This window comes from Scleropages formosus, chromosome 24 (genome assembly GCF_900964775.1).
Source record: "Scleropages formosus chromosome 24, fSclFor1.1, whole genome shotgun sequence".
Lineage (NCBI taxonomy): Eukaryota > Metazoa > Chordata > Actinopteri > Osteoglossiformes > Osteoglossidae > Scleropages > Scleropages formosus.
This window is the reverse complement of record NC_041829.1, coordinates 14199715-14212109: the sequence shown is the minus strand read 5'-3', so window position 1 is coordinate 14212109 and position 12395 is coordinate 14199715. Positions and strand designations below refer to the sequence as shown.

The window sequence follows — 12395 nt, the reverse complement described above, 5'->3', positions numbered from 1 at the left end:
CATTTATGTTCAATTCTGTAGTCAATTAAATAAATAAATAATAACTAGGTTCGAATTAAGAAACGTAAAATCAATATTAAAATCCAATTTATTATTATTAGTATCAACCAACTGCTTGCGAAAGCAGGGAATCAGCGGAGAACTGAGCCCAAGCTGCTATGAAGGGGCGCTTCAAGGTTTAATGATAGGTTAAAAGGCACACAGGTGTGGGCCTCTGCATTTGTCATCTGGCAGGAGGGCTGTAGAGAATGTGTTGCTAATCCAAAGCACACTAACCCCATACCTGAGGTCAGGGCTTCGTGGCACACATGGATTGGGTTACATTTTATTGTTGTACATGCCCTACACGTGGGCTGTGGATCATGCAATGAAGAGCAAGAAGAGACCCTTCAATTCGAAAGCTGTTTTGCATTTATGTTACATTTCATTCATTTTGCTCAGGCTCCCACCTCCAAAAAGTTGCATTTCCGAAAATAAATTTGCAAGATAAGTAAATAGTATATTTCATTGCTGGTTGACACTTTATAAAATGGTCACAAACTTAGAAAAACATTGTCTGTAAATGGTAAAGTTTTTAAACAGAAACACGAGTAGGATTACAGTGATCCTTCGTATTTGAGTGTGTGGGTGCGCACGGGGAAGCAAGTGTTAAAAAATTTCAGCAGACTTATAAGGTATTTTTTGTGTACAGAAATGTATGTAAGGATGCTTTTTTGTGAATTCCGCTTAGTCAGCCCTTGTGCACATGACAGCAGCTGCTTGCCTTTGCCATAGGCATGTCCCGAGTATAATATTGACCGATACAACCGCAACAGAAATCACTGCTCACTGAGTGACTCTCCAAAAATGGTTCTCACTAGGTAGAGAACGTGATCATCTTTGAAAGTACAATGATCTGGAAGAGGGTACTGCTCAGCGTGCAAAACGCCTGTGTGGAACTCCTCCTCAAATTCTCATGAGAGTTGAGAGGCAGGGAGAAGAAGGTCTCAACCCCTCTAATTGCTCTCCTCATTAAAGCCAGTTGCTAAGCAAAACACACCTACCGACCATCCAGCTACTAAAGGCGAGATAAACAATACGTCACTGAGTATAATGATTTAAAAGCTCGGAGCAAACCTTAATTATCATATTTTGTTCTTCCAGTAGCATAATCATGTATTTGGATGACAAAAAAAAAAAAAAAAAAATTTGATTTTCCTAACTGTTTACAAATGATTGTTTGTTCTTATCATATAATATGAAACCTTCTGTGATGTCATAATTAATTCCTGAGAAAAAAGCCACACATGAAGATCCTCTATGATGCTATTGTTTTTCACATTATAAGTGCAGAATATTATTCAGCTAGTCATTTAACTGGCAGTTTTATCAAAGGCAACTTGCAGTAGCAGGTTTGTACAGTAAGCTATTTAAAATGATTTAGTGCCTTGTTCAACGGGATCAAGGACTCAAACCTGGGTTCTTCAATTGGCAGGCGATGACTCTAACCACTACCTACCCGATGCCCCAAAAGAGGGGTCTCCCTGTCACATTACTGCACAAATAGCAAGTGCTCTCCAGCAACTTCCGTTTCTCCATGACCTTTGCACCAAATATGGTCAGGCAGCCCAGGCAGCCGAAGGTTAGAAGGTTGCACTCTTTGCATTTTACATTTAAATTTCCCAGGGTTTCGAAGTCTGACTACACCCCCTTGAGCCTTTTTCCTCTTTTCTGCAGAGGAGGCAATCGGTCAATCATATGGAATCGGTTGGAGTAAAAACGCTCTGTGCTGGTTTTCTCATAGGACCAAAATCCCCCCCGTCCACCCCCCCTTCCACCCCTGCCACCCAGCAACGCCAGGGTTCCGCGACAGGAAACTGACCTCACAGCACATTTTTTCCAGGGCTAAAAAGTGTTTCTTTCTGTTTTTTTCTTTTTATGTTTGCTTCTGTGCATTTGATGACATACATGTAACACAGTGTTTCTAAACAAGTTAATAAACGCTTATAAAATACAGGTGCCCACTTTCAGGAAAACAGCAGTTACAACGATATTATTAATAATCGGCAGTATGGAAGAAGCAGAGAGCAACTAAAAGTACTAAATGGGAAGAACGGGTGGCGTGGGTGGCAGAAATGAACACAGCAGAGCCGGAAAGAGAGGAAGAAACGGGAGAAGTGGACTAAAGCTGAGACCCCTAATGGTATGGAAACATTCAAGAAAAGTGGGTGGAATAAAGAATGTGTGAAGGAAGACAGGGTGGGGAAAAAAAGCGCTGCAAATCAAAAGAGATGTAAAATGTGCCTACCATTCTCCAGATAAGGAGCCGTACCTTCGGAAGGGTCGAGGCGGCGGGCTCGTCGGCCATGCTTGGAGTTGTTGTGTACAAACATGTTGTCCGACACGGCCAAGACGTGGCCGTCCACGTTGACTGTTGTTGAGATAACGACCTGCAGAGACAGCGGGGGGGGGGGGGGGCCGATCGGTAACCTGGCTTTCGGATCGCTACGAGCCACCCGGCCAGAGGTAACGGATAAGAAGCAACAGAGATCCATTTGCCTAAACCCACATAAACCAAACATACCAACATGACCCAGCATAAACTAACCTGAGCCTTGAAATCAGTGTAGTGTAACCGAGGCAATACAGCTATTTCTTTTTTCTGCGGAATGTACCGGGGAAAAATCCTAAATTTATTTTTTAGTAGTTCATTTGGTGTTCCTAAGCACCAGCTGGTGCAACTGTCAAGGTTGTTGCCACCGGTATTCCAGTAAGACAGCTTCATTTAACAGTGGATGGCCATAAATGTAATGTCTCAGTGAAACGTGCATCCCCACTTCCCCCATCTTGCCCCTACACAGTCCACTGCTCCAAATGCTGTCTGTCCGTCATGAGAGAATCTGGGTTGACCAAAGTCTGGCTTCATTTTCCCAGAATAGGATTTTATTTTGACTTCTGCTCTATGGCACAGAGACACTTCAGCCCAGACCTTTCCCTTCACTTTGGTGTAAAGTTGCAGGCAACGCACAGTGATTTTTAAGCACCAAAATGATACGATAAAAAAACCAAGGTGTCCATGCTTGACCTCTCTCCAGCTGTCCGAAACAAACTTCCACTTTTGTCTTTCTTCATCTGACTAAATACCCCCATATGTTTTATTGAAACAATGCCTTTTTTTCTCAAAGGACAGCATGGTGGCACAGCGGATAGCACTGCTGCTTTACAGGGCTTGGGCTTTTTGGTTCAAGTCCAGGTCAGTCTGTGTGGTGTTTGCATGTTTTGCCAAGGTCTGCAAAGGTTTTCTCAAGACACTTTGCTTTCCTCCACAGTCCGAAGACATGTGTTTTGAGTGAATTGGTGACCCTGATTTGGCCGTAATATGTTAAATACCCTTTCAGAGATATGGAGAAGATGCAGCTTGCTTTTTCCATATGTCAAAGGAACACAGGAATCATAACTCAGCTGCCTTTGTCTAATTATTTTATTTTGACACCGAACCTTGTTGCAGAACTAAAATGGATTTTTTTTCCCTTGTACTGATTTTCCTGTCACCTTTGTCCAAAGCCACATACCATATTAAATTTGAATTCTACGCTAAATGCAATTTTTTAAATCTATTCAAACACTTGGGTAACATTTATTGTTTTAACTCAGGGCAAGTACTTTATTCAAGGGTACACCAGCAGGAGTGAGGATTCAAATGCTGCACCTTTATAATGGACGATACCTCAAAGCATTACACTCACTGCTGCCTTTTGAACTCGTCATTTGAAATCTAAATAGTCATTCAGCTAGGCCTCCCATTTCATATGATTATGATTTTCAAAATAACTTATCTAGGCACAGTACCATCTGACAGTTAGTTTAAAAAAATAGGTCTCATTAGATCCATTCTGGTCTCAGCCATTACCAATGCTTTAAGCATTGCCTTCGCCTTCTCTCCCCCTAAAAGTGACTATAACTATTGATCTATTGATATATTGATCAGCTTTGTTACCTAATTGGAGCACAGAATAGGTTTCAGGCGAAACAGTGTCATGATTTTCTAGCAAATGAGGAGAGGGAATTAGTGGACTTCCATCTTTCTATTTAGTAAACAATCCTAGCACTCAATTTTTTTTTTTTGCAACCCCATTAAATGTCTGATAATGAGGCTTTTGCATGTGAATGGGGAGCCATTTGTGAATGGTGGAAGTGTTTCGGTTTGTGGGGTTGAAGGGTGGGGAGTAAAAACTCTCAGGTTCATTTTGATGCCGATTCCTCAGCGTGTCAATGGAATTCTGTGCTTTTTTCTGGGTTTTTTTGGGGAGGGGGTTGTAGAGGGGGACTACTGAAAGAGCCCCTTTCTTGAGCGCAGGTTCAGAAGCAGGCCACCGAAAGGATGATGGATAGGCCTGCTCCAGACCCCCAGCTGCATTGTACTAGTAAGCGGAAAGCAAAGCAAGCACAGCTCGAGCCCCTGCCAGCCCGGCGTCCTGTAAATTCATTCTGGAGACGACACTTCGTCCAGGGGGGCAGCGGGACGAAGGCGAAAGTCAAACCAGCAGTTACTCTGCTGTGAAGACTGGGAGATCATGGGTTAATCCACAAGCAGGGAGGAGTAACGGTTTTCCTATGATTGACTTATTTTTGTTTGTCTTTAGCTTTCTTTATGCACAATAATTCCAGTCACAGGTCCGTACGTGTGCTTGCTTTGTGGATTTTTTTCCATGGTAATTACAACAATGAGAGTTTTTGTCTTGTTTGTTTGTAACTAACCAATTAAATATATCCATCTCCCATCTGTATTCACAATTGCACATAAACTACAGTATTAATATAAAGCAAGAAATAGTAACCGATAAACAAAATAAAAACAAAACACTACCCTAAAAGAATGGCTGAAGGACATAAAAATATTTCTCACATTCTGTCGCTATGCCTTTTAGTTTTTTTTTTTTTTTTGATCTTTTGCCGATGCCTTCATGTAAGTGAACTTAAAGTTTTTCCTATTCATATTAAGCTGAATTTTTCACCAAAGCAAGCTGTGTTAAGTATCTTACTCAGGAGTATCACCAAAGACCTCATGAAAGGCTTGAATTGCAATCTTCAGGCTACACGTCTGTGCGCTTAACCACTGTTCCATCTGCTGAAAAAAATCAGCTGAATTTAAAGGAGAAAAAAAAAAAAAAAAAAAAACATAGCCAAGGCCCCCTTCTTCCCTCAAGACGACCACTCTGTGTTGTGAGGTAGCATCGGTGCTGAGGGCCTGACAATCCATTAAGTCCAGTTAAACCTTTGTTGTGAGGTGGGGCAGGGGGATCAGTCACACAGCCTGGGTGGAGTCCGCTTGCTTGTGACGGGTGGCCCAAGCTGTCAGACCGGCCAGCCGGCTGGTGACGGATGCTTCATTCAGCCATCAGCGAGACAAAGAGGACACTTCCACTCACTCGCAGGGCTGACCTCCTGCTCCCAGGCGCATGGATCAATACCTCCAATGCCACTCGCAACGCATGAAAAATGAATGCCGTGTACTGCTGTTTTCAAGGAGCCCTCTGTTTACATATCAGTGGTGGTGACTTGTACCTGCGCTATACCCCTTGTTTTACTGTTTGCCACTAGTATTCTTTGTAACCCAGGGTCACGCTAGTTCTGCTTATGAGCCACAACCTTTCACATCGCAATCAGTCTAAAGTTCATAATTCTGAATGTCTCAATTCTTTATTAGGCTTGGTCTGCTTTACCAAAACACCCTGCTTTCATTTCAAGCTGGGTCTTTTTTTGTTTCAGGGATGGACTCATGTCTGTGCCTGTGTTAGCGGGGGAGGTGGGGAGGCTTGAAGGTGAACTTCGGCACTGCAGGTTTTAAAAACGGGTCTCACATTAGGCCCAAACTCCTCTGGGCGAGTCTGCGGTCACCTGGTTGGTCGGTCCCAGAGCTGTGAATATGGTAAACAACAAAACGGCCGCTCTGCCGCCTTCCGAGCTCGGCCCCAAAGGACCGGCCTTCTCCATCCTCTCCGGCCTGTTTAAATACATCTGCAAGGCTAAGGGATCTGGCTGTATGTCACCTGAGGGGGGTTGGGTTGGGGTGGGGGGTGGGGGAGTGGTTCAGAGGGGAGGCAAGCGAAGGCAGCCTGATGTCTTTGGCTGGGAGAGCCTTTCTTCCTGGAGGACGTAGCACTCTGCGTGCGTGAGCGCGCGCGTGAGTGGCGACGCATTTGCATGTACAGACATTACCTGGAATCTGCGCATATCTCGAGGGTTTCCGGCATTCTTCAAGCAGTTCTGATTGCACTTCAGAAAGAATTTCAAAAAGAATCTGCAAGAAACCACAGGACAAAGAAGGTGTAAGAGCTCCATTTGGCTTAATCAGTAAAGTGACCAAAATGCATGTAATACATGCAAGCATACTCCCAAGAGCCATCATATTTCATATTTACCAAGATTAGGAAGCTAGGGCTGTGGGTTCGACTCCAGCTCAGTCTGTGTGGAGTTTCCTTGTTTTACCCTGTCCATCTCCCCCCATAGTCCAAAGACAGGTGTTTCAGGTGAGCTGGTGGATCTAAATTGCTCTTAATGGGTGTGTATGTGAGTGAAAGTGTGTGTGTGTGGCCACCCTGCAATTGACTGGAATCCTCTCCAAGATGTACCCTGCTTCACACCCTGTGCTTTAGGAGAGGCTCCAGCCCATCTTGACTCTGCACTGGGCAAGTGGTTACTAATAATTAACAAAAGAAAAAAAATCTTTGCATTAAAATCGAGTTTTGCTCATTTTTCCCCAAATCTTACCCCAGTCCATGAACTGTGGGTACAATCCGTTTCTTTAAGCGAGAAACTGTATGACTCAACAAAAGAGATCACAGCATCTTCCAACACCCATATGCCGTCAACGTACAAGAAGTCACTTGATATTCCACCCACCTATTTTTCCCAACAGCTACTCTGCAATTAAAGCTAACATGTTCAATAGTGGGGTAAATTAGGCGCACCTGTGGCCAGGGCTCACTGGAAAGGCGTCAGGAACAGGACCTAACAAGGTGAGAGCGTGCCACTAAAGTTATAGTCCTGTCAGGCAATTAGGCCTCTGCTTCTGGGACGGCGGCGCAGGGCAATTATGCCGCAAATTACAACCCGACTAATCTTCTGAACAAATGTCATGTCGGAGGGATTGGGGGTCACGTTCCTCGCGCGGGTTCCGCTCTTCTTAGGCAGACACCTTTCGCACGTCCACGTTAATCTTTCATACGTACGTAATGTATCACGATGATTAAAATAAAAATCACAGCATTCCGTGCTTTCATTGGCCGAGGGGTACAAAGACACAGTGGGGGTGAAGTCATCTGGGGGAGTGGGGGCAGTTAAATGGAAAGAACTGTCTTTCAAGCTCAATTATTTCACCACGGGCAGTACCCCCAACATATCTATTTCAAACCTTGCCTTCTGTCTAGTTACATGGACTTGTGTACCATTACATCGTCTGAATGTGACTATCTCACATAACTGGTAAAAAATGAAATGAACTTCACGACTCATATTTTCATGCTTACAAACGTATGCATGCATCTACGCAAACAGTTAATGTTACAGAGTATGTTTTAAGATGGCTAAAAAAAAATCAAATTGACTCTTCTCCATAACGTATGGAACCCATGTTTTATTCATTTATTTCTCGCATTGAAAGCCTCTAGTTTTGAGAGGGATGCATTATAAAATGAAATTAATAAATGTATTCTGTGCTGGCAAACACGAAGACCCTTTGCTCGAACAGGACTTTTATTATTTGTATTTTTTACGTTAGAGCCGCCCACTTTGTTCCCCCTTGGGGGAGAGGGTTGGTAGCCATAAATCAAAATGTAAAATGACACCCCTCACCCTGAGCCCCTTCACAGTACCACTGGGACCCAAGACCCGGGAAGGACCCTATCCTGAACCCAAGTTCTGGAGACCAGCCTGCGTGTCAAAAAATCTTTAGCTTGCCCATTAATAAAGACAGTTTTATAGTGCAGGATGCAGATATGTGCTGGGGAGGTGTGGGGGCACTGGGGTAGCACATGGAGGTGATAAAACTCCCAACCTGTCATTAGCGTTTTATGCGTAATTGTGTACAGTATGTTTTCGGTTCTGTCCACTGGCCCGTTATCAAAATGACCATTATGTACACTAATTCGCTAACCCCCTCCTTATTTCCCTAAAGAGTCATAATCTTTAACAGCAGGTAGTGGAGTAAATCAAGCTTGAAATATGGCCTTTATTTACTCACATCTCTCTAAGGCTGAGTGGAGGGTCCTTTGTAATGCTACCCCCACACACACACACACACACACACACACACACACACACATATACGACCACCCTGCTGATTTCCATGACCCTGCTCTAACAAAACTGTACTGAAGCCTGGGAAAAATATATTTAAAAAACACAAAATCTGTTACTCAAAAGTCAAATGGCATCAATTGTCTAACCCTTTAAACAGGGCTTTGGTTGATGGGGGGGTTTGTTTTGTTGTTTGCTGTTTTGTTCTAAGCCTAATCTTCTCATTGACATCCCAGCAGCTCACTGAAGAAAAAAATTTGGCAAATCCCTCTGAACTGAATATCGTCTTAAGCAGCCCTGTTTGTTCATTAAAGAGGCATGTGCAGCAATGCTGCTCTCCTCTGTTGGTGGACGCTGTACGTTGGCAGAGGTCTGATCATGGGAACATGTCAAGATCACAAAGAACGAAAAAAGTCCCCATGACCTAAAGTCAGTTCCATATCTAGTCCGTTCATATTTACATGTAAGAAGTTGATTAGCTAGATCTTCTCCTCTATCAGATGAAAACTACTTTAATTGTAGTCCTAAGCTCCAACGCAATATCCATTACATTCTCTGTTTAAATTCTACTTGGGTATGGTGTAAATTGGTCCTTTGTGAGTGGAGAAGTAATTATGACCTGGCTGTCTTTTTTTTTTTTTTTTTTAATGGAATCAGAACTTTGCCGTGTTGTTCAGGATGATCAGAAACAAAGGATGTTGTTTAATTGTAATTTAATGGAATATCAAGGAGTCCGTGGCATTAGATGTTGGCAGTGGAGTGCGAGGGGAGAAAAATTAACTGCAATTATGTTTGATTAAAGCTATCCTTCTCAATAATCAGCATTTCTGACAGGCCACTGGGCTCTGGTGGCTTTCAGAATGGCAAAAGGTGTTGAACAATATTAGGGCCAATAAAGGGATATTAGCATAGCTAATTACAGCGCCGCAAAACCGGCGAAAGGGACCTCTGTGTATTGTAATGTGCAAAATAATTGGCCGAGGCAGTTATCAATTACGAAGAAGTGAATTTGGTTTGTCAGAGAAAAAGCTGAGCAGACGCGTTTAATTCACCGTGGCCTGTTTCCCTCTGAAAGTCTCCCAGCGCGACCGGGGGGAAACTTATCAGCTTTTATCTTCGGCTGCAAGTTACTAGTCGACAAATCGCTGATAAAATGATCTCACCAACCGGCGCCGGGTAATTAATACAACTCGTCCTCTCTGCCGCTCCTGTCACTGTGCTTCCTCACCTAACCGATGCCACTAATCATGTAATAACGATTTCTTCCCCTCCGGTCAAAGGGAAAAATAGATTGTCTCTTTAGAAATGCAACGGGCTTGACGTCTGAAAGGCTTGGCTTCTCAGTCCCCGTAATTGAGGAGAAAAGAGGAGGGGAACTTTCAGCAGTCAGAAGCTCGTAATTCTGTCTTATCTCGACTCGTTCGCGATCGTCGCGTCGTTTTTTTTTTTTCTTTTTGTTTCCCGATCAGTCAAAGGCGAAAGCCAGGCCTCAGTCTTCCTTATCCCTCTCTATTGAGGAAGAACAGAAATAAAAACAAACAGATGAAGTGGCAGAGAGCGGTCTTCACGTTGGTGCCCATAGTAATTGGCGCTAGAGCTTCTGCTCTTGGGCAAATGCCTTCGTGTTTTTTTCCCTTTTTTTTATTTTTTTCTCACTTCATTTAAGACAAAGACAAAGAAAGAACAGATCCCATACATTTCTATTATTCTAATGGTGGGAAAGGTTGAGGGGAGAGGCAGATGTAGGAGGCAAACCAAGAATAATAAGTCACAGCGTTCCACGCTTATTAGCTCCTTTATGGCTTGTAGGTGAGAGGGCGTAAGTGCAGTTTGGAGTGCTGAACGTCGCAGGACGTTCCTCAAAACGAAGAGCGGGATGCTTTGCTGACATTGGCTTTCCACCGCGAGGGAAGAAGCTCTGTTTTGGATGTAGGCCTCCACCAGAAATGTAGGACAACAGGCACTGCTGCTTACTCTTCAGCAGAGCCTCCTGGTTGCTCCAGCGTAAAATGTATATTGCTTCGGTGGGGTTAGATGAGGAGGTGGGTGCCAGGGAATTGACAGGGTGGGTTCTGGGGGGACAATGACGCTTTACTTTTAACAGGATGATGGATAAATTGCTACCGATGCACAGCAGTAGCAATGCGTTGGACAGCACGCGAAAGTCGGCTCGAAGAGGCCCACGCGACGGGAGGAAGGCCCCGTCCGCAACAGCCGGCACTAATTACCGGTGCTGGAAGCCGTGGCCACAGCTGGGCAGCGCTGGAGTCAGGCCATCAGTCGCCGGGATTATTGATTACCCAGCAACCCCAGCCGATCGGGACCCACTGCCTCCGAGACAATGTGCTTCCCTCAGAAAACCTGTAATGAGCATTTCCTACATGGGGCCTACATTCTGCTGACACCAGATCTGCGCACGGAGATAGCAACACAGGTCAATACATATTGGATTCCCAAAATGCTTGCTTCTGAATGTGAGCCCTCCACCAGTACCATTTTTTGCCACTGGCTAGCGTGCAGGTATCACATGCTTATGGGCTTGCGGTGGATAGCCTTTAAAAAAAAAAATGAAAAATAGCACTCCATTAGGCTGATTTATTCTTCAAATATGGCATGACAAATTGCTTTAACACTGGCCTTATTAAATTCTTGTACACTTTATGTTATGGATCCCTCAGGTGGGCTCATGACATCATGGCAGAGAGGGGCTTGAGACAAACCGGCTGATTTTACAGCAGGAACCAGATGGCTCTTTGTCAGCACTCTGTTTTTCTCTTCTTTCTGGCCCACCCCCCAGACCTCCCTTCTCTCCCCCAACCCCCGCCCCATCCCTTCCCCTCTGAACCCGACACACAAATGAGGACTGACTTTGTCTGGGCCTCTACTTTCACTATTCCTTGTTCCACTAAGCTTCGCGTAAAAAAAAAAAAGCACGCGCAACTACGGACCCGCAGCGCTGAGGACCAGCGGAAAGTGCCGGTGTGTTCCAGCTGTGCACCAACTTCGCTTGTCATCCGCAGGAGTATCCGCTCTGCATTAACAATATTTGTACTATAGTCGCCAGGGGACCGACTCCTCCGATTCTATCGCTTCCTTATCTCCTGACAAATACCTCACTATCGAACATTATTAGGTTTAGAAAATTAACCCCTCCCAATCTAGGGCTCCCTCAGATCCTTCCATTTCGCCAAAGAGCCTTATCTCTGAAATTTTGTATTATTTTTCCCCGCCTCTCTGCCCAGTGCTATTTTCAGCATTTGCTGTCGAGGGCCACTCACAGATGCCATGATACCTAACACTGCATCTCGTTCTTATTAGCGGGGCGGTGGAAAGATTCAATTTGATTGAACAAAGAAGGAAGCGATCTGTGAAAGACCCTTTCCCGACCTCAACACATCGGAGGAATATAAGCGATTTCTTTTTTTTTTTTTCATCCGCAGATAAAAACGTTTACTTTGACATTTGACGTGCGATGCGAAATCGGAGCAGCGGACGTGGAGTGAAATGTACACGAAATGCAAAACGCGGCGCAGAAGCGGCGCAGGAGAAAGCGGCAAAGCCGCAAGGTGTGCGGCCAGCTGCCCAAGCGAGCGGTTCTTTCATTTGCGCAGGACTCCAAGTTGTCCCACTTGGGACGATAAATACCCAGAGAAGGTTTAAGTCTCACTGAAGACGCTGAAGGCTGAAAGGGGCTGAGTACAAGGGGGGAGGCGGGACCAGAGCAGAGTGGCTTCTTTAGCCGGCCTTGTGTTTCGTGACCCCTCTGTCCCTCCCTCGTTCATCCCCCTTTATTTCTTCCCTCCTGTTTCTAATGGGCAGTGTCGCGTTGACATTACCCCCTCTCCCCCCACCCACGGATCAGCAGACCTGTCAGTCACTCTGTTCCTTGTTTTTGGCTTTGGGCTCATTAAACCAGCTTTATCTCTCCCCCTGGACAAAGCTCGGCTTTCCAGCTCCGATGATGAAGCGCCTCATTTAAGGAAACCGTAAGCATTGCCTCCATCAGGGTTTTATAAATAAATGAATGAATGAATGAATAAATAAAAAAATAAATAATAAATAAATCATAAAGAAAAAGTGCCCTTTTCTAACTTGTTGCAGAACTGGCTCGGGCAAGA

General features: G+C 44.5%; 1 protein-coding gene across 13 annotated transcripts in view; it reads right to left on the bottom strand.

Moving 5' to 3' along the window:
- Positions 1-12395, bottom strand: part of ebf3a (EBF transcription factor 3a) — an 86988-nt gene that overhangs the window by 26470 nt on the left and 48123 nt on the right. For 7 of the 13 annotated variants that reach the window (XM_029248904.1, XM_018726390.2, XM_018726381.2 and 4 more), the window contains exons 7-8: positions 6199-6280; positions 2288-2429 (exon numbers count right to left, since the gene is read on the bottom strand). In XM_029248904.1, coding sequence (XP_029104737.1) covers positions 2288-2429; positions 6199-6280 — 224 coding nt within the window. The remainder of the gene's footprint in view (positions 1-2287; positions 2430-6198; positions 6281-12395) is intronic. The other 6 variants (XM_018726385.2, XM_018726392.2, XM_018726389.2 and 3 more) reach the window with 1 other exon arrangement.